This window comes from Rhyacophila brunnea, unplaced genomic scaffold (assembly GCF_057557595.1).
Source record: "Rhyacophila brunnea isolate RB1 unplaced genomic scaffold, BYU_Rbru_1.0 scaffold_18, whole genome shotgun sequence".
Taxonomy (NCBI): Eukaryota; Metazoa; Arthropoda; class Insecta; order Trichoptera; family Rhyacophilidae; genus Rhyacophila; species Rhyacophila brunnea.
In genome coordinates this window covers 148,788-174,949 of record NW_028232837.1, presented here as the reverse complement: position 1 = coordinate 174,949, position 26,162 = coordinate 148,788, and the positions used below count along the sequence as shown (strand labels likewise).

The following is a 26,162-nucleotide window of genomic DNA, read 5'->3' as shown; positions in this document are numbered from 1 at the left end:
TACATTATCAACAGCTATTGCTGGTAATTGGTAAAATATTATATTAGGAGATTATCTTTATTGTTAGAATATTATGGTTTCAAATGTTTCATGTTTTATTCAGATTCCTATAATCTTACCAAATTTGAAAAAAAAATATATGTTAAAAATGTTCTCTTATTGTATTAATATGTATATTTATATTTGTATATAAAACCAAATCAAATGTTTCTTGTTCACATAAATTTTGCGTGTGGACAATGGACTAGTTGATTTGAAACCTTTAGTAAGTAGGCATTATTGAAAATACAAACATGGCAATACCTACCTACTTCAACTTTTACTATAGATAAATGCTGTTATTTAATTCATTTAGGATATGAATGATTTTTATAGATAATTACGTAGTAGCGTAAAGACCCAATGGGTTGGACGAATGGCTAACAAGTGACAACATTCTTTGTAAAAAGTTTATTTATTAATATAATTTCATTCAATGGAGCCCAATGTATTGCGCTTTGGAGCAAAAATGTTAATTATTTAGCTAGTTCCAGTACAAGCGATTGTTTAATACCGTTCAGACTTGTTAATTGATAATTTTAACAATAATGATGCACTATAGATTTTTTTGTTGTTTTTAATACAAGTAAATAATTTGGACAAGACTAAAAAATAAAGCAATTTTTGAAAAATTTTAAGAACTTTTCAACACTTATAGACAATTTTGACATAGGCACTTCTTTTACATTGATCCAGATTTATAATTCCTTGTGTAATGTATTGGAATCATGTAAGTATAGATAATTGATGATTTTTATTAGTAATATTATGTAGTGTCAGCTATTTATTGGTGGGAATTAGGAAAACATTATATTAGGTAGGTATATCTATAAGTCATAGTAGTAGTAGTAGTATAGTCAACAACCATGTGATAAAGAATATGTTATTTTCAATATTTACATTATGTATCATAATATGCATTAAAGTTTCTAACATAAACGAAACGCGCATTCAATATTGACAATATTCGAAGATACTAAGCGGGCTTAGTATTTCTTGCGTTGCTGGCTTCAAATTCTTGGTCGCGATGGTGACTGGCTTTCGCATATCTTATTACTCAGTTCTGTGGTATGACCTATAGATATTTGAAATGCATTATTATGCAACTGTGTTATGGGTTGGAATTATTAAAAGATATTATTAATTATATTTAATGTTGTCCTTTATTTCCGATTTATAACACAAAATCACATAACATATTTTTACTGGTATACTAATATAAGGTTGAATATTACTAGGTACACAATGTGTGTTTCTTGTGAGAAATCCGGCTAAAGAGTGTTTTATATATTGGAATACTACTAGAAAGGAACAATAAAGATGATGCAACAAACTTAAGAAATGAACAAGATTTAACATGTAAAAGAAACAATGAACTCATTGTTTCAGCCGGTCGAATCCACTGCTGACTCACTAACAGTTACAATTTTGAATGGCACATAAAATCTCCCTTCAAAAGAATAAACTTATGGTACACAATTTTTACCATGAGTTTGGTTAAAAGAAATTATAATCATATAAGTACATTGGTATGTGAACAATAGATTGTGATGTGTGACAAATAGATTTAGAACAACTGAAGTCATATTACATATTATATATATATATTATATTTAGAAAAACAAATAAATTCTTAATATTATGTAATACATAATATAATAATGTAAATAATAACACAAACCTTTGAATGAGATTATTGTGAGGGATCTAAATGAGATTGCTTAATTCTATTTGTGTGAACCTTAACTAACTTATTCTGAACCTTAATTGTAACATTTGACGGACTGTTAACCTTGACAATTTCGTAAGGTCCTTGGAAATTAGGAGATAATTTTTGTGATTTATTTATTTTAGAGGCGTTATTGGTTAAATATATTTTATCACCGATTTCAACTGTTCTTAAGTTCTGATTAAGGTTCTGTCGAGAGATTTTATTTTTCCGACAAGATTCACATTGTTTAATGTAATCTTTGATGTCTTTTTTCATATTCGTCCATTTGTATTTTAGACGTACCCGATTTAAGGTTCTGTGATATCCGGAATATTCGCTTATGGGAGACTCGTGATATTCTTTAAGTATTTGTGGAATTTCATTGTGATTAAGGTTAGTTATCGTACTTATTTCTGAAGCTATTTTCTTGGACATTGATTTATCATTCGAAATACAATGTGCAATCGATTGTTTTTGATTTATAAGAGATTCGTCGGTTTCATTTAAGTTCACATTGACATTTTCATGTTGTTTCTCGATGAAGTCATTGTATGAATACGAAGGATCACACGCTGAAGAATTATTTATGAGAACAGTACTTTGATTGTCAATTTGAGACAAAACGTTAGTATTTGAGTTTGTAAAATCAACGAAACTTTCGTGTTCATTAAATGGTTCAAGAGTTATTTTATTTGATAAGATATTGACTGACTTAATACTGTTGTTGACGATTGTGGCATATACTTTATTTCCTGGAAGTACCTTTGCAAGAGTACGTGATAAGTATACGTTTGGAAGTATTTGGATATTCGGTATTACACCTTCGTTAATTTCAGGATTTCGTACAACTAATTCTATAAGGGTTTTAGATTTAGGCTTTAAAGTATAAATAGGATTGATTTTATTGAATATATGAATAATTTCATCGTGAATATGTAATGTATTTGTTTTGTAGTCAATCTTTGCATTATTATTGACGAAAAAGTCATGACCTAGTAATCCGTCGAAAGGAATATTAGTGACATGGTTTGAAATGACGTGGATAGTATGATGAAGTTGCTTATATTTTAAAGGAAATGTTAAATTAATTGTTCCAATAGTTTTTACTGGATTCGGAGAGTTATCGATACCTTTGAGCATGACAAGTTCAGTTTCATTAACAAGTTCGTTTCCATCTAGGGAACTTATTTTTACTAATGAAATGTCGGCGCCCGTATCAATCAACAATTTTAGATTTTTTTTCTGTATATGGAAATTCAACATACGCTGTACTTGGTTCTAATGAAAATAGTCTGCCTGAATGCTTTGCACGTACCGGGAGGAGGCAGGTCTAGTTGATAATTTTGAGAATTTTGCGGAGATTGATGGAAAGATGGATTTGTTTGATTAGTTTGAAGCTGAGAAGGATTTGAATTATTTTTAAAACGATTATTGTACTGTCGTTTTCTGCACTCTTCGATTAAGTGTCCTGATTTTTTGCAATATCTGCACACTTTATTTACTGCACATAACAACTGTAACAAAATTAACCTATAATGTAAGTGTATTAAATATTACATATTATTATTTATAAATCATCTATGTGTGAATACTTAGTAAACAGAATACAGTAAGTTCCTAGCTAAATGACATAAAGATGTCCAGACGAACCAACGATTCCTTTTCAGCGAATTCCAGATTCGAGACAAATTTTTCACGGTTTACTCGCACCGGACTTTTCAATTGACTGGCGATATAGTTCACAGGAATGGTGACAGGTTCGGATAGGATGAGAAATAGTTACCTCAGTGAACAAGGTTAGAAATGCCACAGGTTAAACCCTGTTCAGTGGTATAGGAAGGGGTGAACGAGCGAGGCGCAGTAAGGAAATTTAAGAGATCTAAAGACTTTATTTATTAGAGGCAGAGAGATGAAAGTCCTAGTTGCTATAATAAAAAGATATAAAGAATAGCATAAAGATGCAAATACCATACCTACCTTAGAAGCAGAAAGATGCAAATCTAATAATCTGCAATATGTACTAAACGAGAACCAGCCGGGAGAAGAAGCCGGCTTTAGAAGAAGATACAGGACTATGGACCATATCCAAGTCATCAGAGAAATCAGAGCGGTAACAGGAATACAAGCTGCGCTATTCATGGGTTTCATAGACTATGAGAAAGCGTTCGATTCCATAAAGAAATTTTCTATACTCGATGCAATCAGAAATCAAGGAGTCCCCGGGTGATATATAAATATTTTCAATAATATATATAGTAGCGCAACAACATTTCCATAAACCATCGCGCATTTTCTATCAGCAAAGGAGTCCGACAAGGTGATATGATCTCACCTAAACTATTTACAGCTACCCTTGAAGACTTATTCAGGCAACTTGACTGGAATGACAAGGGTCCCCATAAATGGAGAATACGTGAGTCATCTGCGCTTTGCCGATGACAATACATAGTAGTTTGCAAGACTCAGAAGACCTCCGAAGCAGAATGCAGGAACTCGCTGAAGTAAGCAACAAAGTAGGCTTGAAAAAATAAATGTATCAACGAAGAAAGTCATGTTCAACTGCTTTGCGGACCAAAAAGAGATCCTTATCAATGCCATTCAGCTCTAACAGGTGAAAAACTACATCTATCTGGCACAACAAGTGTCTATAGATGTATGTATATTTGATGAAATTGTTCGCAGAGTAAAGCAAGGCTGGAATGCTTTTGACCGCCTGAATAATGTCTTCAAAATTGACCTTCTACTGTGCCTAAAGCGCAAAGTTTTCAACCAGTGTGTGCTTCCCGTGATCACATATGCGTGTGAAACATGGACACTTAGTAAAAGAGAGATCCAGAAACTTAGAGTAGCACAACGTGGTATGAAGAGGTGCATATTGGGCATAACGCGAAAGTACAAAAAGAGGAATGAGTGGATAAGGAAGTAGACAAGGGTTTGCGATGTAATAGAATTGTAACACATAGCTCGAAGAAGAGACAATCGTTGGACAAATCTAGTCATCCAGTGGTATTCAAGAAGTAAAAAACGTCCGCAAGGTAGACCCAGAGGCCGCTGGATTGATGAAATGATAAAGTTCTGCGGAAGTACATGGCAACGCAATGCACAGGACCGAGAGAAGTAGAATCAGCTTGGAGATTAGCGAGGCCTTCATCCAGCAGTGAATAGAATCAGGCTGATGATGATGACATAATAAAATTTAAAAAAAAAAATGTGTTTTGCTTTGTTATATTTATACCTATAAGTTTTTTTTAACTTATAAATTGTTTTATTTTGGCTAGGTAAATAAGAACAAAATATCTTTACAGGCAGAAGGATGCAAATCCATACAACGTTTTTTATTTTTTTTTTTTTAGATATAAAATTGTATTATATTTATTCCTTTCCTACATATTCCAGAAGTACTTCAATTGAATTAGAATACAAAAAATAATGATCATTCTATGTATATTTTCTTAGAAGTTATGAGTATTCATTTAAAATAAAAATTGTTTTTGTTTGTTTTTTGGCTTTCCTGAACAATTGGGTATTTGGCACTTGCATCCGTCTGCCTCTGAGGTACAGAATTATTAGTATATAAATCATGGCCTCCACATAATGAAGCGGGCCCCCAGGCTAGGATATTTTTCGCCCCCCCTACCTATCGCTACGGTTAAAGGCAGTATAGCGCTACAGTAAAATTATGGATATTTAGTGTATTTATAGTACTTAAATCCACTCGAATTATAGAGTTATCGACCGACACAATTAAAAATTGCATCGCATTACCACATACTTAAAAATATTAATATTACAGAAGAAAAATAGCGCCGCAGGCTACTTTTTTGCTGTTAGAGCAAATTTGTGATGTGTGTTCATCTTACTTATCTGATCGGCTCGGCACGCCGGGCCCTCCATGAGACCGGGCCCCCAGGCTAGAGCCTTGTCAGCCCCCCCTTGTGGGGGCCATAATATAAATATACAATAATGTGCGCCGTGAGCGACTATAATAACAAAAGTACCATAGCACGTATTAGGGTCCAATGTTCCTCAAACTCGAGACGCATTCCACTAAGTGGTTATATTTTTTTCCAGGGAGCCGTATTGACTAGGTACTGTAATATTTAGATAATCGCCTACGTACTCTACTATTATTTTTTTAATATTTTTTCCCCTATTTAAATAACTCAGTACCTTACAATTCAAGTCGGTCTTTCTGCTTAGTGGAATCGATATCCACCTACTAATTTTTTACCAAACATCAGTGCAGTGTTCACAAATCCTTCCGACCGTTTACAACGAGAACTGTATTACGACTAAGAATTAAAAACCTCCACTGATCGCCTGGTAATATTTGCAAATGCAGTGACAGTTCTAACATAATAATATTCTATTATTACGGAGAAAGGATTGTCGAGAAAGTGGACCAAGATTGCACTTAAGTCAATGATTACGCATATCTACATTTATTTTGCTTGATATCTCTATTAACTTCTATCAACATCACAATATTTAAACAGCATACATTTTATTTTTAGAATAAACAGAGGCATGTATAAATAGGCGTAATAATATCACTACTTCGATATAATTCGCGCTCTCGTCGATTTTCAGTTGTAGAAAGTTTTTGTTAACGATCACAAACAAAAGTAAAGATGTGTCGGTACATCCTCCTAGCTGCAATGGTCACGCAATTGTTTATCGTAAGTAATTATTCTTCTTCAAAAAACTATTTTCTTCTTCAGAACCCTCGATTTTTTTTGTAAAATCTCGGTAAACCCTACGGATATATTACAAAATAGTCGTGTAAAATAGCGTTTTCCAACCAGTGTGTCTATAGTAAGTGCAAACGTGTTATATTTCAAGCATTTTTTTTAACAACTTTGGTATATTGTGAAATCCTAATTAGACAGTTTTAAAGTGTGTCACTAAAATCTCTTTGGTCGCTAACTAAGAAAGCTTGAAAAATACTAATGTAAAGCAATGGATAGTGAAATATCTTAACTCATCGTTTATTTCACTGTATTATTTTGAACGGACAATTTGAAAAAAAGCCACCTTTGCCGATTTTATTCTCATTTTTTTTTTAATAAAAACATGGTAACGATTAAACTCAGGGTAGTAATGAATTTTAAAAATGGAAGGAAGACCTGTTAAGTCAATTACACATTTGTTCATATATTCTTTAACAAGCCTCATGGAGCCCAATGAGAGTAGTGTAGTGAAAAAGTAGTGTAATTAGTAATACCTACAAGTGAAACAATCACAAAAACCAATAAATCATCATATAAATATGTTGTAATCTCACCGGGTCGAACCCGGAGCCTCCGGATGACTTGCCAGCGCCTTACGCACTGGACTTCAAAGGCCGCCACATTATTGCCTGGTAAAAATGTAGACGATATCCTGATATCTCATTTTTTACTCGTTGCACGGATGCGTATAACCAAATCCAATTTTCGTGCCTGCATCGATATCGCTACGGCGACCGCATCTTAACGTAGGCACTTTACATCATAGTTTGTTAACCGGTGGTCCGCGAAGATTTTTGGGTTGGCCGCTAAAATTTTCTGCAGTTCAAAAATATTTAATATCCATTTTTTAAAGCTTATATTAAATTTCAAGTAATAAATATCTTTCAGAACTCGTACACCTACAAGGGTTTACAATGTATAATTTAACAAGTCATTTCCGGAATAAATGACACTATTGGATATGAGTTGTATAAAAACAAAAACGCCACTGTCCACCAAAGTCATATCGTGAGAAATCAAATAAAACCGATGCTGGGGTAATTCTAGTACTTTGTTAACTGTTGTTGATATTAGATGGTGCAGAAGCAAATATTTTTAAAATGAATATACTTAATCCAAATGACTAAATTTAATAATTTTGTAATGCACAGTAGTGAGTTTGCTTTTCAACTTCGGACAGTGGTAAGTTTGCATCTCAACATTCGTAAGTAATACAGGATGGTAAAAAAAAACCATATTATATTTATTTTTGCAGTTGGAAAATAGTATAAGAAAAAGAAAATAATTAGAGATTTATTAGTCATAAATCGTTTCATAGAAGGACGGGGGGGGCGTGGTTTACCTAGAAACCCAACATTTTTTAAGTGGGGTAGTAATATATTTCGACAATTGTTTCAAAAATAGTGTAAATATAAATATGTATTATTTTATTCCAATGTTAACGGTCCGCAAAACATTTTTTGATTTTTTTGTGGTCCGCAGATGTAAAAAGGTTAAGAAAAATTGCTCTACACTACTTATCGGAAACCAGTACACTGCAGTAGCACTTGGCGCGTAGGTACGTTGCCAAGCACTAAAAAAGCAAAATATGAAACAAAAGGAATATATTGAATAAGAATAAATTTAATAGTATAACAAACATATTATATTTGAATTTTTTAGGGCTGTCAACCCACTTTCCTGACAGATATGCCTTGGCTCGGTGATTTGTTGACAGCTTTTAACGTAAAAAACAGTGCGGCCCTCGACGAGATAGACCTGTACGCAACAGAAATTAATTTAGGGAAACCGTACAACTACTTTGGGGAAATTCTCTATATCGATGGCAGAGAAACAATATTGACCGGAGAGAATGTAAGTAACAATAATTAACTGTATTAGCCACATCTACCTTCCATGACGCTATATACGTGTCAGTATCCGTTCGAAGAGATGAACGGCGTAAACCTATTTGCAGCGCACGGCACGATAGATAGATAGATCTATCTAGCGATAGATAAGACCAAAACTAACAGACGTTTGAGGCAACCCCAGGTCATTAAATCTGTGCTGAAAACGAGCGAGAACAATGCCAGTTAAAACAAATATCTTGGGAAGACGACATTTTTTTAAATAGGGGAATTTGGCCAATTTCATCACCTTTTTCCACACCACCTCATAGGTTCGTCTAAGGCTAAGAGCCTGTCCACATGGCGCGATTCCCATCGCGATTTACGCTCGAGATCCAAAAATGGCTTCCGTCCAGATACGGCGTAGTTTGCGCGTTTGAAACAATTAGGTGAAGTAATTCATTTTTGAATCGGCATAAAAAACAAACGCGAGTGTAGAAAAAAGCACTACAACTCGATGGTGTTTATCGGTTTCGATCAGCATGACATGAAACAGCATTATAAAGAAAAAAGAAAAGTAATAAAAGGGATAAAAATGAAAATATAAAAAGAAAACATAATATATACATACAAACGCAGTGAAAATGCAATTATACATCTAATAGTAGTTTAAATAAGTACACCGAGTTTGCTAATGAGTATTCCACCTGAGTTTACATGTACCTACGTAGCTTTAGAAACTCTTTAGAAAAGATATATTCAGTTTATTCAGAATATTTCATTGTATTTATGAATACTTATAATATAAATTCTAATGGATTTAAGTTTTGTACTTTTCCATTTGAGTAACTCAGACTTAAGACTCAAATGGTACAATACTTAAATCCATTAGAATTTTAATTCAAATTCCATCAAGTACCCTCAGTCGATAGCATTTATAGTACTTATATAATAACACCCACGGTGGCCGTGCGGCTTAAGCGTTGGACTATAACGCCGTGGGTCCCAGGTTCAAATCCTGGGTCTGGCAAGCACACATATTGTTTTTCAATTTGTGTGTGTCAGGGTATGGACCTAATAGGTTGAGGAAGTGGCTGACATCCATTTCTCGTAAAAACCAAATCTGTTAATACAAACCTCTACTCTGTGGAGGCCCATATGATCCTATTAGGATCGGACATGGTCGGGATATAATAGAGCTTAGTATAATTTTATTATCTACTTTATGTTTCTTATATTTTTGTATGAATTATCATTCTCATCGCTGTAATAGACAAACGTACTATTTTTTTGTTTATAGTAAGTTGTTTATAGTACGAGTATGCTGTTAACGTACTTTAATACTCGTAATATGTTAGAAGTTGCAATTTGTTGAACTTAAAATTTGAATTGCAGTATTAAATAATACAGTCGGGTGCGGTGATTAATTTTTAAACTGTTGTCAGATATTTGAATGTCTGAACCTCGATGGCGACGGAGTGGCTACCATGATGTTGACCAATATGGGCAGAGTCGAAATCTGCATGACCACTTTACAAACCGCAGTTCAACGAGTCAAAACTGGAACCAATGCTGATGTAAGTTTTATTCCGTTTTCGCTAATTAAATGTAAACTTTGCCATCAAGCCCAGGGCTATTCGGGGGCTCGCTTACAGTTACAAAATAATCTGATATTACACAATATATGATTACAACTAGGGATACCAATCCCGAGATGCCGAGCTATTTTCGATACCTATGAATCCCGGGATTAATAAACATAATCCCGAAACTTTCGGGATTGATTTTTTTATCAATTTTTATGGAAAATAAAATAAAAACGAAAATAGGTATAACAGAAAAAAATACTTTTAATAACAAATAACTACATTAGAAACAAACTGAGTTTGAATGAAGTTTGATTTATACCCATGTGTAAGTTGCCGATTCATTTTATTTTTTCACATAAATTAATGAAAATGAGAAAGATTGGAAAAAAAACAATACTTCGCACCATTAACAAAGTAATTCCACCATGATCTCATACATTTTACGGCAGTTTCATATTTGGCTGAATAATTAGATTTATGGCCATAAGTACACCATGATTTGCTTTACTATTTTAAATCTCGCTAACATATTCATCAGGGATCCCGGGATTGTCAAATTGTAATCCCGAAATCCCGGGATCAGAATTTTGGCTCGGGATTAGATTCCCTAATTAGAACCTATGCCGATAGTTGTTACTATATTTTTTTTACTTTTATTTTGTGATATTTTGTACATTTAATTACCTACATGATTACATAAATAATTTAATATGTGATGAATACAAGACCTATACAAACTCCTTAAAATGAAATTTTACTGAAAAGTCAACGCAGAATTTTCTTTAAAGACAGAAATAGTAATAGGTTAAATAATTTGTTCATTATTTTAACAAACAATTATGCTGGAAAAAATATTATAGTAAATACAATCAGAAACTTGTTTCTTGTCAAAATGCAATATCCAATTATTATTATTCTCCAACGTGCAACATACCTACTATAATAATATAATATTCATCAACTGTTTAATTATGCTATTCTCAATGAAGGGCACTCCATTGTTTGGGACAGCTGAAAAATTGGTAGAACTCGTCAACCTCAGAGAGAAAGCAAATACCTGCATCCATTCTTCCAGGACAATTCTTCTGGGGCAGCTGCAAGAAGTCGTAGACGCTTGTCAACTATAACAACTTTCCTACTACAGGTCGATATTTTTCAATTTGTGTTTGGTTCCAGAGTATGTATCCAATAGATTAACCAAGTGTTTGATAACCATTTTTCGTTTTAAAAAAATATGTTAAAAACCTCGTCAGGAGACGGCCAAGATCTATATAGGCAAAACATAGCATACACTGAAAGAATGTGTCGATTGAATGACCCATACATACTACTATGCACATTAGGCATATCGATTTTCATATGTAAAAAAGGAAATAACCGTTTTTGCTCTAATAAGGAGTATGATATAAGTGAGTGGAGGTTACTTTAATGGTTTTTTTTTAATAAATAAATTTTGTTAACCATTCGCTACAACCATGGATTAAAAACACATCGAAAGACGAAGACGTAGGATTCGAACCTGCCGCTACAGAGATACACAATATGGCAATCGCAGTAACATTGAATGTGTGTTATTAACCTTAGATTATTATAATATTTTTATTGTAATTTATTTTTAAATACAATTTTTTACATTTTTAAATAAAAATTCTTGAAAGGGGTGGATAAGAATTTGAAAGTAAATACAAACAATCATAGGTTCGATTTTTAAATTATTAAATCAAATCGTATTTAAAATATGAGTGAGATGTCAAGATATTAATCATAATTTTAAATATATTATTATGGATATGTAATTTTAAATTTTATTTTTATTTAATTGCATTTTGTTGAGTTGAGTTGATCATATTATGTTATGTTTAATAATTAAATAAATAGGTAAGATAAAATAAATATGTATAAAAAAATATATTATAATAATCCAAAGTGGCATTGTGTACTCAAAACAAATGATTTACGATAACTAAGATCCTGATGTCATAGACCAACGACACAGAAACACTCAACTCATTTTTGAAATCGCTCATGTACCAACCTAATCCCATTGTGTTGATACTGTTGATACTATACTAAGGCAGGTACATAATATTATTTATTTAACAATTTTTACCATAAAAGACATTTTCCAGTCGTAATTACAGTACTATCAACCTAACTCACTTGTTAAAAAAAGAAGAGAGTCAAATCGTGGACGTTTGGAGCAGTGGCCTCCAAACTCAATAAGGATGTGAGCTACTTTCAGAAATTGAAATTGTCTGGTGAGCTACTTATACGTATTACTTATGTATAACTTTTTATCATCGTCCTTTATCGTACCATAGATAATATTATTATATCACTTAAAATAAATTATGACATAGGACTTCCAATAAAATATAAAATGCGTACTTTAATTATTTATTTGTATACAAAATAATAATTGTAAAATATCTTGAAATAAGTGTGAGTGAAAGTTAAAATAATTAGTGAAAAGAATGGCATTCAGTTTCCTAAATATTTTTTTTCAATTCTCCGTGAGTACCTTGTCACTCCCATCCGTCTGTATGCACAAATCATTACGCCAAGAAATTCATATTACAACGGCAACTTGTTAAGCATTTCATTGAAATTTAGTTCGAGAAATATTTAATTTCTGAGAGCAATAATGAAATTTGAGAGACAAATTTATAAATATGATAAACTATCCTACACGAGCTACCGGTAGCTCGCGAGCGACCGTTTGGCGATCACTGATTTGGAGTAATTAAAAAACGAATAGTATGTGTTCGGCCTATTCGAATTATTATTCATTGGATCTGTTTAGAAATAGTTTTTTTTGTACAATAGAGAATCATTCACAAAGAAAGCATTCACAGAATATTATGATTTAGCACTACAATTATTAATTAATTGAGTGAGGCAGGCACAAAATACGCGCAACGGAAATTCAACTTTTGACCATCTGTGAAAATACTTGGGATTTATTGTAAATGCCTACCTTCTGTGTTTAGTCTAATCTAAGTTAAGTCAAGAGACAAGAATAGTTGTCGAGTCAGTAAGACCGGCTGAAGTGCATTCTTTAAGTATGGGTGGCGACAATACGAGTCCCGAGTCTTATAAACGCCATAGTGATTCAACGACACATTAGAAAATAAATTAAATCGCTTTGGAACCATTTTTATAATCTCGACGACATGGCCCCCACATCCTGAAGCGGGCCCCAAGGCTAGGATCTTTGTCGGTCCCCCTACCTATCGCCAAGGTTGAAGGTAGTGTAACTCACTACAGTAGCGTTTTTCAAATGGCGTTCACGGTAAAATTAAGGGTATTTAGTGTATTTTTAATACTTACATCCACTCTAATTATGGAGTTAATTATCAAGTAATGACACAATTCAAAATTACATCGTACAACTAGATATTTTAAAATATAATCATTATTAAAGGAAAATAGCGCCGCAGGCGACTTTTTTACTATTGGAGCAAATTTATGATGTGTGTTTATCTCACTTATTTGGTCGACTTGCCACGCCGGGCCCCCAGGCTAGAGCCCTATCAGCCCCCCCCCCCCTTGTGGGACCATAGTCGACGATCTCAAACGATCAGTTGCTCAACAAAATCTTAATGTCGGCAATTTACAAAATCAACGCCACTACGAAGTCACCTCACACCAATAAAAATAATTATATGCATCGAGACAATTGATGAGGATGATATGCAACGAACTCGGGCTTAAAGGCACCTTCAATTCTCAATCTAATTAACGAAATATGAAAGTCTACCTGTATAAAACATGGTTGAGACTAGTAGTCAGTGTTACAGTTCATAGACGTGGACAAAAGACATTTAGTGATAATCAACATCTACAGGTGCTTGAGCATCTGCGATGACGGCATTTGGTGCCATTACTACAGTCGTTGTCTCTACAAACTCTTCGATAAGCCTATAGTCGTCAAATTTATCAAAAGCCAACGCCTATGGGCCTGTCACGTGATAATGATTTGATCGCCTGCACCGGTGATGGTGAACCTATGGCACGCGAGATGATTTTGCATGGCACGCGAATGTTTTATTTTTAAGAGAAGATATTCCTGTTACAATAATAAATGACAGATCGCATTGTATAAAAAATAGCGGGCAAATACTTTTCTCAAGAAAAAGCATTACCTACGTTTAATGTAAATATATCAAATCAAATTTATTTATTTTACATATAATGAACATAACAGATTATAAATTCAAAGCGTTCACGACATGACATAAAATAAGTGTTATTAATTTTTAAAAATAAAAATACAGAGGATAAGTAATAAAATAAGAAAATAAATAAAATAAGTAACAAAATAAAAGTAGATGGAAGCACACAGAGTGAACTTTGATAGACCCTATCTTAAAAACTTATAAAACAACGTCCACCTAAATTCACCCTCACGTAAGTGGAATATATCAATATCCAAAGCGATCTCATTAAACATGGTTACTGCCCTCCCAATTGGCATTACTAATGGCAGGTTAGTTCTGTACCGTGGGAGAACAAACAACGGATGCCCTCGATTCCTAAGGTAATTATCAGAGATACACAACCCAATACCACCAAGAATGGCAGAGTTCACATTTACGCCGCGTATAAGTCTGAAAAAATATGTAGCTAAATAAAGATCCCTTCTAAATTTTAAGTTACAGTATGTAAGCATCCCTAAGAGAAAATCAGTCGGATAGAGCCACGGATATACAGCCGTACAATACACCGTAAAACAGTGGTACCAACATCATTAGATTTCGGTGAAAAATCATATTTTCTTACCAAAATTGGTAGCAGTCATATCGTAAAAACCGAAACAACCAGAGACGTCAAAACTCAAAAGTACAAGACGAGCGAAGCGAGCATGTTTGTATTTTCTTTTTGAATAGCAGGAGTGATGATCCTAACAAGCTCGAGGTAGCTTTCCTTGGACATTCTATAGAAAGCCAGAAATTTGGAATCGGTTTCTTGCAGTTCCTTTGCAGCAACAAATAGTCTGCAGTTTATGTTTCTTTCTATATAAGGATGAATCCAATATTTTCTTTTATTTTGACTCCTGTATCTGTTGTATTGATACAAAATCAAAGTCTCCTCGTCGCTTGACCCGCTCGAAGACATTGTTTGTTAAATATTAACTTAAATTAAAATAACCTAATAAGCGCGCGTGTTTTGTACAACACAGCTGATAGTCCAGTTTGACAGTTTGAGGTTATGTGATTATTATTTCAACTGAGTTTCAGTAACGCCGTGTGCGAAGCATCACATTGGCCAGTTTATGAGATCCTTCACAAACCAGTTCTGTCAGATTTCAGTTGCGCCGTGGGAGGAGGGCCTAAGAGCCGAGCCACACCGGGCGACTCTGGTCTCGAGACCAGTCGCCAAGACCAGACCGATGTACGCTTGCTTGCGCGACTACTGGGCGACCAGGTGTGGCATGGTCCATATAACTGCATACATCGGTCTGGTCTCGACGACTCGTCTCGAGACCAGAGTCGCCCGGTGTGGCTCGGCTCTAAGAGTGGTCGAATGGAGTAGGTTAGAGAAACGGTGAGGGAGAATGAACGATTCAGATTCAAATCTGGTTATTTCATATATATGTCCACTTGGAATCCAAAGCATGTATTCGTAGCTCGTACCATTTTCCGTTTCTCTCCCATATCTCTATAAGGAAAATGTATATAATAGCTTTATTTTACTCACCATACTCGGCAAAGAACGACGAGTGTCTGGAAGGGCTGGACGGAGTAGATGCAGACGCGGACGTCAAAAATGCCTTCTTCACCTTTTTCCACTTTGAGTCTCTTCGCTGGACGACCGGCGACGCTCCGTCCCCATCACTTGACTCCGCAGCCAACGCGTGCACATGCACGTGTCCCCTTCTCGACATTTCCAATGATTTCTGCTTTCTCAGCGGAATATGCTGTGCATCCTTCGATTGCAAATCTCTCTGAACATGAGGCTGACTCATGGATTTCGACAGGTGCTCGAAATTAACATGTGACGCCTTCGCCAACTCCTCTGAAGAAGGCATTGTGATCGTTAAAGTGGGTGTTGTTCTTCTGGAGGCATCTTGTAATGCAGATATCATGTCAGACTTTTCTTGACTGGACGTCTTTCTTCTCGGAGAGTTCTGCAGAATTTCAGAGGACTCTGAATGAGAAATGCAACCACCGTCCGACAGAGAGTTGTTTCCGATTTCGCCACCCGAAGACTTCACGCTGTTCCGGTTCTGTTTTTTTCTTACTGATTCTTTACGCGTCTGTATGATGTCTTTCATCTTACCCCACGGAGTTTTGTGCATTTTATTTATTGAAGGACTCGATACTTCTTCTTCCTATAACCAAATAAATAAATTATAATATGTCAATAATTACAATATTATCAATATGAAAATGAATGAATCGTATGAAAGTAGGTATTCCCCATATGTGAAGCATCTGGGACTTTACAGAGTGGGGGTTACCTTAACACAAGTTTTGCGATATATAGTTGTTCGCCATTCACCCAATCCGTTATATTATGTAGTTTTAGTGGCGGAGTCCTCCAAACCTGTCAGAACGTTGGGCCTTCTCGTATATTATAAAACCGCCATTGTATAGTTTATCTACCAAGTAATATAACGTACCTAATTATTTTCATTGTTAATTCTTGACTCATCTAAATCTTTATGTGTGAAAGTTTGTATTTTGTGTAAAAATATCGTAGATTAGACTTTTTAGTTTAAAACACTGTAAATTATGAACTATTCCAGAAAATATAGAATTATATTTTTTTTAGAGATATGTAATTCTCAAATAAAATTTAAATAATATACTATTTTTATTATTCGATGATTTTTATTATACAAGATTTAAGAATGTGTCATTCTTATATAATTTTGAAACACCTCAGTACCTAATATAGAAGAAGTTTTGAAAAAAATCGTCGCCGAATAGGACTCGAACCTGCAGCCATCGGATTCCGAGCGTATCAGTCTCATGCTTAGAGAATGTATAATGCCGTGCCGTAATGATGTTGCCAGCAACTTGTTACCAATGTGGCCACCGCTTTATATATTATTATGTCGCATGAGTACTAGTTACTTTCATCGTAATTAGGCAGGGGGCGCAAGTGGCTAAATTTGAAAAGCACATTGGCGGGAATCCGGTGGATGCAAGTCCAAGTCCTGTCCGGCGTATTATTTTTTTTCAGGGTTTTTTTCGAATAAGTATGTTTCTGAAATCTTCCAAATTATGTATTGTAAACGAAGATATTTTCGTAGCGAGCGATTAGTTGGTAATCATTGAAAATTAATTTATGATTATATGATAATATGACAGTTAAGTAGGTGCATATCGATTATTTGTGTATTCTGAATTATTACATATTTGAGAATAAATACTTACAATGGGACTTTGGCCTGAAATGGGATCGAGCATGACCGAACTATCCAGCGATCTACTTCGCCGCGGATTTTCGTCTGAAAACAAACAAAGCGAGAAATTTATTATTTTAATCGCTTCAGCAATTCTTGAATAAATATTTACCAAATTAAAAGGAATCCAGAAAACTAACTGACAACAAAACTATTTAACGAATGCCGCAAATAAACAGCCTCCAAACCAAACCAATTCACCTAACATAATAATATTATCATTGCTACTGTAATCTTGTGCTTCGAGAACAGATGCTTGCGGCGAACGCTTGCTGTACGATATTATATGGTATGATTTTTTAGTAACTCGGTGATGAGAGGCATCTGAGGAGACGTTTGAAGATGTGATGTTGAACTTGGCTGGGTCATGTACTACGAATGTTTCAAGAGAGTCAACCCGGCCTGCGTTGGAAGGCGCTACGTGGTATCCATATATTTCACCTAAATATGAAAAATGTCTATAATTATTTTTGATTGTAAGAAATTTTCTTTGTTTTTGACATGACAGCGTAGTGATTATGCATTAGATTTTTTGTTTTGATGTCTTACCGAAAATGCGTCTCTTTAATCGATTATTAAAACGACCTAATCCTATTACCTTTTTTGTCATTTTGTGTCAATCATAAAAGGTAGTGGGCATGGTTCGTAATAAATGATTCAAAAAATATGGAAGATACACATTTGTCAAGACAGTGAGTGTGTGTCCGGTAAATTGTATGTAAACAGTTGCTGTTATAAATTATGGCCGTATAAATAGTTTAATAAAATAATAGATGGCAGAATAGTATTGAGACCGAATGACACGTTCTTCCTTCAGCATTTCACCGAGCGGTAATTGGTACGCATTTAATTCTGAAAACACTCATGAGAAAATATAGCCGATAGAAAAAATCTTTTTTGAAAAAGTAAGACACCCGGCAGGAATCTAACCTTCGTCTCTTGGGTATCGCGCCCTGTGCATTAACACTATGCTATGACTGCCATGCTTAATTGCACAATGACACATTTTAACTATTGGCCTTTTTAATATCTGCTCATAATCGCTCTCCATGAGTGTTTTCAGAATAAAATCATGTATGTTCAATAATTAGAATGGTACATTCTTAAAATCTTGTGAATTATTCGTTGAATAAAAGAAATAGTTAATTATTCAATAATATTAAATTTGTCTAGTTTCCGCGTTGTGTCTAGCGCACCGGGCGTCTGTTAATATTATGAATATGGGTGGGTAACTTGTATCTGGTATGTGTGAGAAAACATTTATCTTCAGTCTTCACACGCGAATATGTAGTTAGGATTTGAAAATCGCACACAGACTCAGTTCTACAAAAAACAAAATGTCAGTTGTCACCATTGGGTTTCCGCCCCCTCAATTAATGTATCGCTGTCCTCAATCAGCATGGCGCTAGAAAAATAACAAATATGAATTGGAAAAAAATGCAAACGATTCGCGCGACTCCAGCGGTGCCAAAAATTGAAACGATGTGACTACAGCGTCAAATAAAATCGGACGGCCGCGAGAGATGGCCACCAGCCAAAAAATGTCCGCAACATAATAATATGTAATTAAATCATTTTCATTGAGCGCCGCAACACTTCTCGTCTGATTCTTCCGAAAATGATCGGTAACAACCACTGGGTTATTATTATTGGGTTGCTAAATATTACACGAAACGAGAGAGCAAAGTCGCAAAACTGAAAATGTATGAAAAATCCCACCGCCTGTAATATATTTCATTCTTAATTTACCGAGATCGTATTAAGGGGGTGGGTTGTACCTACAGAGGCACCTAGCGGAAAAATACGAAGCTTGCAATTTGAGACATTTTTTTTGATAATTTACAATTATTTACAATAATTACAACTGTATTAATTAATAAATATGTATCTGAAAACATTAAAAAGTTTTTTTTTTAAGTCAAAGATAAACTTACAATAATTGTAAAAATAAGTGAATTTGTTACATATTGAATTCCCCACTTACGTTATTATTACATTATATTTTATGGTCATATAATAAAATTTAGTTTATTAAGTTTTCAATTTTTCATCGTGTAGATACTTAATATTTTATTTTTTTATTTTTATTTGACTTAATATATTTTTTTATATTTAAGTATTTAAAAAAAACATCGATTTTTATTAAAATATAAATGTGTATAACTTGAAATCCTTTTTATTTATATCAAATTTTATCGAGCTTCAATATTGGGACCATACCTAGAATAAAATTTGATATAAATAAAAAGCATTTCAAGTTATACACTCTATGTCTCTCTGTCTCTAGCCTGGAGGCCCGGGCTCAGGAGGGGCCCGGCGAGACCAGTTGACCAGATAAGTGAGATAAACACACAACACAAATTTGCTTTAATAGTAAAAAAAGTCGCCTGCGGTGATGATTATTGTGTGATGTATTAAAATATACAACACAAAACACTAAATATACACATTAATTTTACCGCGTACACCATTTAGAAAACGCTACTGTAGAGCATCACACTGCCTTTATCCTTAGAGATAGGTAGGGGGCCGCCAAAGATCCCAGCATGGGGGCCCGGTTCAGGATGTGGGGGCCATGATCGACGTATTATAATTGTTGCAATAAGTTAGCCGTCTAAACAGTCAAAACTGTCTAACTCGTTCTAAAATTTACCACAGCCAAAAGAGGTGCTGTTAAGACATACCACCTATTGTAACAATTACAACTAACATATTGTAATTGTTACAATAAGTGCTAATACTTCGATACAAAATATTAATAAAAAAAAAAAAACTACCGTCCATATCTGCCGATAGCAGTCTTGTGTATAGAATATATTATGCGCAGATACAAGTTTACATCATAATAACAATATGATGATGCACGACAAATTCAAGGGCTATAAATAAAACATACTACAGATAATTAATAATAAAATGATTTGGTGCATGATGATGTTATTATTTTAACTTGACGCACTAATGTTTCCGGCAGTGGTCGTACTTATACATATAAATGAATACGTGCACATCGACTAATACAGTGAATCCCCGATTCTATGATTTTCAAGGGACCCTAGAAAAAAACGATAAATGCGGGAAACGGTAAATGCGGGATATACAAAAAAAAAATTAAAAAAAACTCGTTTTTCTCCTGGATTTTTTTGACGTCTTGAATTATTTTCAGTTACTCAGCTAGAGTTCTAGTTTTCTTCATGGGGGGCATTTTAGTTGCGACTTATAAAAATTCGTGATACGAGATGCGAGGCAAGCCTGGGCGTCGACCGACCTGTGCAAACAAAGCGACGCGACTGAAAGATCTGTAAATAGTATGTATCATAAATAATTCTACGAAAGCGAAATGAAAAATATTCAACAAAAACGGTCAATCGGGATAATATTAATGACGGGACCATAATATTTAGACGATAGATCGAGGAAAACGATAAATCGGGGAACCGTTAATGCGGGATTATTTAACATTGTTCTTATGGGTGTTTAGCGGGACTTGCGGGAAAACGATTTATGCGAGAACGGTAGATCGGGGTTCCACTGTAATAATAATATTACGTATTTTAGACATTTATTTCTGTTTTATATTAAGGGTTTTGCTTCTCGTATATTATTATGTTGTAGGTTGTAGGCATGGCATAGGTGTTATAGTGCGTATAATTATATGTCAGAGATCTGTGGTCCAGTAGTAGTAAAGTTAGTCGTCGGCAGTCAAGTTGTATGTTGACTGTTGACCGGTGGCCGCTTACAAATAACCTATTATATATAATCTATTTTCGAATTCGACGGAAATAGATGGCGACATCTGCCGTCGCGTTCTCACTTCTTCCGGTCTTGTGTCAAAACGCGGAAACTGCTCTCGCTGTGGCGGCTTACCGAATGACACCTATTAATTGGTGTCCATAAAACACCTTTCACTTAAGCATTGTTGTACAACAAGAATTAGGATGTAAAACTTCCGTTTCCAAAGCTTTGCAAAATAAACGGCCTGTTTTCATTTTATTTAGCAATGCCTTGCATCGAATACCGTTGTATTGATGCACATTTTTGCATTTCTTTCTCAGAACTATGTATCAGTCTTATTTCAATAGCAAGTATATATACCTGGGAATGGGACAACTGGACGCCAGGACAATTGGACGTCGCACTGTCGTAGACACGTATACAGAACGTAAACGAAGAATTGTAATCAGTTTCTATCTACTACTTAGTAGTTTTAATTCATTTCACTCATAACATAATGTTTTTTTTATTGCGGATTGAGAATTACCATGCCTAAGGCTTTATATAAAAATAAAAAATTCTTTTTTCGTTGGAACTTAAACATATGCACGATTAAATCATTATTTACGTGTGCATATTTAAATTCTCACCAACTATTAAAGCATAATATAATAATCTCAATTTAAATAATAATATTAAATATATTTTTTTAAAGTACCTATAAGTACCTAACGTCTATTTATTTTCAATTTGCGTGGCGTCCAGTTGTCCCGATGCCAAATCGACCTAGACCCTATATACCTAGCCATCGTGCTAAATAAAAACTTATTGCCGTTTAAAGAATATAGGTATTTTATTAAAAAAAAACAATTCAATTTGATTTACATAGGCCTTGAATAATTTAGTAGGTAGGTACATTAGGTTAAATAATATACGATTTAAATATAAGAAAACAAATACTTAATATTTAAAACTTATTAACATAGAATGTATTTAAAATGGATAAAAAAATCCTTAATGTTTATTTACAATAAAAAGTAAATTAACAGTGACTCAAGTATGTATATAGGTACATACTGTAAATAATAATAAATTGTAGATACGAGTAGGTATACTTGACTATGTTTAGCCCACCTTCACATTCCAATTTCTTTCTGATGATAAATACCGACAGACAAAGTAAACAAAAATATTTCGACAAAATGGTCAGATCAGGAGATACCTATAGGCTCAATTATTTTTTGACAAAGTCGTGATGTAATTTACTACAATGTTATGACCACAGTAATAGTGCATTGCATCTATCTAGGCATCATTGCCACCAGTGCATTCAATGGCGGAATTTTCTTCATAGAAGAATGCATACCTGACACCTACAACTTATTGAGATCCATAAATTTAAATTATATTAATGACGGACAATGACACAGTGCAATGGACATGGTAAAATTTTATAGAGGAGCTCGGTAAACCCCAACTGACTTCCCCAAAAAAAATACCCCACCAGATCTACGACTGTACGATACTTGTACATTGTTTTGTGACAGACGGTAATAAGTAACACAGTGTTTTTCCTTCCGCGCTTTCTGACGTTGAAAAATCCATACACAGCTAAAGAATAATGGAGCAAAACAGACAATATCCCTGAGAAGTTCATCAAGTACCTATATGACATGTCTTAACCACGATGAGTATCAATAAACACTTAAAATTTTGATTTCTAAAACCACCCCGAATAACTAGCATTATTTACTTAGTCTATACTCTATACAAAGGTATCACTGCCATAATTTGAATGGAATGTCGGCACAACATAGGTGCACGTTAATTTTATTATTCTAAAGAAAAAGTCTGACAATTATGCTGAAACGTCGTGAATGAATATCAACCGGGATTCAGACCAGGCAGACCAAAAAATGTTGGGAGTTCAATGTGGGCACTGGCCATCTAACAACTCGTTGTAAACTTGAAGCAGGTTCAAGAAACACTCTTCTCTGTCCTTGTCTTCTGGATCCATTTTTTTTACATTAGTCAGGAATATCAAAGTCACAAAGCAGATTACACATTCTCAGGTGAGGTACCTAACTGGTTAACTGACGGAGGGTTTCAACGTGCCTGAAGAAAGGAGATAGACTCGCTTCCAAGCTCTCAAATGTGGCTCACGAATACGTGGTTATGACTAAACATTATAGGCATGTTCTTATACGGCGTTAATGAGGTATTCGACCCTCACCAATCAGTTTCCGTAGAGATTTGTGTAAATTAAAATAAGTCAGTCTAAACAGGGCCGTATCTAAAGGCTGGCAAATAGGGCGATTGCCCTAGGCGCCGAGGTGCTGCAGGGGTTATAGGGGATGCCAAAATTATGCCAGGAAATTTAAGAAAATTCGTCACTAAATTGTTGTACATGATAACATAAAAATGTTAACAACCTTCAGTTAATTGGTACTGTTCGGTTAAAGCGGATACAGCGGAAAACGCATTTTGAAAATAGCCGATAAAATGGATTATTTGTTAGGTTAACCTAACTAAACCTAACCTAACCTAACCTAACCTAACCTAACCTAACCTAACCTAACCCAACCTAACCTAACATAAACTAACCCAAACTAACAAATAATCCAGTTTATCGGCTATTTTCAAAATGCGTTTTCCGCTGTATCCGCTTTAACCGAACAGTACCGAAAATTTTGTTGATTTCATTGGTAGTCGTGAAAAAACAGGCCATGGTCTAGCTACGGAAATAGTTGAAATATGAATTAAAGGCCAACTTGATATATCTACTGTCGTGGACAAGGGTGCGATAACGGGACGAACATGCCAGGAAAATATAATGGTGTGCAAGCTGTCATCATCCGGATTAATCCAAATTCTGTGTTTATTTTATACCCTGCGCTGCCCATTCACTGAACTTGGTCGGACTCCATACTGCTGATATTTGCCAAATATATTTTTTTTAGAATTTTGCAAAAAAATACGTATTTTCCGGATCAGTAGCTAGATACTCTAGATAGTCACAGCTAGGGATTCCAATCCCGGGATTCCGTGCTATTTTCGATACCTATGAATCCCGGGATTGATAAAAATAATCCCGGGATTTTGAGATTGATTTTTTATCAATTTTTTTGGAAAATAAAATAAAAGCGAAAATATAACAGAAAAAATACATTTAATAAAAAATAACTAAATTAGAAATAAACTGAGTTTGAATGAAATTTGATTTATACCCATGTGTAGGTTGCCGATTCATTTTATTTTTTTCACATACATTATTAAAAATGGAAAGATTGGAAAAAAACAATGCTTCGCACTTTTTACAAAGTAATTCCACCATAATATCATACGTTTTACGGCAGTTTCATATTATTTGGCTGACTAATTAGATTTATGAAGCGGAAAGGCCATAAGAACGCCATGATTATTTGCTTTACTATTTTAAATCTCGCTAATCCATTCATTAAGTCTTTACTATCAGAAACCTATTATATTCTATCCTATTAAATTCACATTATTATTTATATTACAATATTATTTACTCCATTATACTTGTGTATTTCCAAGATTGACCGTATACAATATTAACAATAAATGTATTAAATAGTATAAATTAATTATACTAGATTTATTTTTGACCGATTTTATCAATGTTATTTGTAAATATAAAAAAATTATATTAACAATGGAAAAATGCCAATCCCGGATCCCGGGATTGTCAAATTGTAATCCCGAAATCCCGGGATCAGAATTTTGGCTCGGGATTGGATTCCCTAGTCACAGCTTATGTCAGTTTTAAAAACTATTTTGAAAGGGCATTGTGAAATACCACGTGTGTGGTCAGGTAGTCAGGTGGTCATCATTCGTCTTTAAACGAATTTTAGGATGTTTATCATGTACTTACTACTTGACATTTCTAAAGATAGAAGTTGTAGAATTTTGAAATCGCTCTTTGATTTTTTTTACTATACCAGATACTGAGACTTCATGTGAACGAAGTTTTAACAAATTAAATTTTATAAAATAAGTATCCTCGTTCCTCCATTAGGCAAAAAAGTTTATCTGGCTTAGCAATTAGTATCTCCATAGATAACGCTATAATATGTAAATTCATCAAGCCTTTTACCAATACCTGTTATTGGGCTTCACAACCTGTTGTGGTGTTTAATGAAGAAACAAAAAAAAATATATAATAACCGAAACACTGAGCTCGAAATGTTAAATTTTAGCATGAACATATTAATTCTATATATTAAGTTAAAATGATTCAAACGAATAAATAAATAATTAGGTACTAATAATCTTTTGTTATTAAAAAAAAAAAAAACCACTGGTCAGGCCAGTCATGGAGATCTTGGCTGGCTTGGCAGGCTTGGCTTGGTTAGCAAGGTCTTTTGGTTATTGTTATATTCAGGAAATACATTTTTAGTGTTTTGTTGGGGTTGTGGGGGTTGTGGGGGCGCAAAATCTACCAGTTGCACTGGGTGCCAAAATACCTTGCTACGGCCCTGAGTCTAAATAATATATACGTACATGTCGTTAATAAAACTATTAATTACTGCTCACTGTTATAATATGGGTTTATCTGACAAAGGTAAACAATCTATTGTCTTTTATACCCTATACATGAGTTCATCAAATAACTCAAAATCACGTAAACCATCGATGGCATTCTTACCATAAACATAACAATGCAATTAGTCACTCTTGTCAAACGTACCTAAACGTGTCACGTTATATTTTTTGAAAAAATAAATACAAATACGCCCACGGGTTTGTGTTTATTATTCAGATTATCTACGTTAAAATGGTATATATTATTCATAAATATTCGATATTAATATCACATTATTGATTGTTATTATTCTTCGCTAAAGGCGATGTCTTTACCTACCAGGGACACCTAGCGGAAAAATTCGAAGCATGCAATTTGAGACATTTTTTGAAAATTTATAATTTTAACTGTATTAATTGATAAATAAATATCTAAAAACATTGAAAAGAAAAATATTTTTTATTTAAAATCAAAGATAAACTTACAATTATTGTAGAAAATGTGAATTTGTCGCAGGACCCCATCTTATTATTACATATATTTTATTGTCATCTTTATTATTAAAATTTAGTTCAATAAGTTTTCTA

At 34.1% G+C, this 26,162-nt stretch overlaps 1 protein-coding gene across 1 annotated transcript in view; it reads right to left on the bottom strand.

Moving 5' to 3' along the window:
- LOC147073066 (uncharacterized) overlaps positions 1 to 26,162 on the bottom strand; it is a 101,723-nt gene that overhangs the window by 71,013 nt on the left and 4,548 nt on the right. The window contains exons 2-3 of the mRNA XM_085945275.1: positions 17,284 to 17,357; positions 15,599 to 16,232 (exon numbers count right to left, since the gene is read on the bottom strand). Of these exons, the coding sequence (XP_085801401.1) occupies positions 15,599 to 16,232; positions 17,284 to 17,357 (708 nt within the window). The remainder of the gene's footprint in view (positions 1 to 15,598; positions 16,233 to 17,283; positions 17,358 to 26,162) is intronic.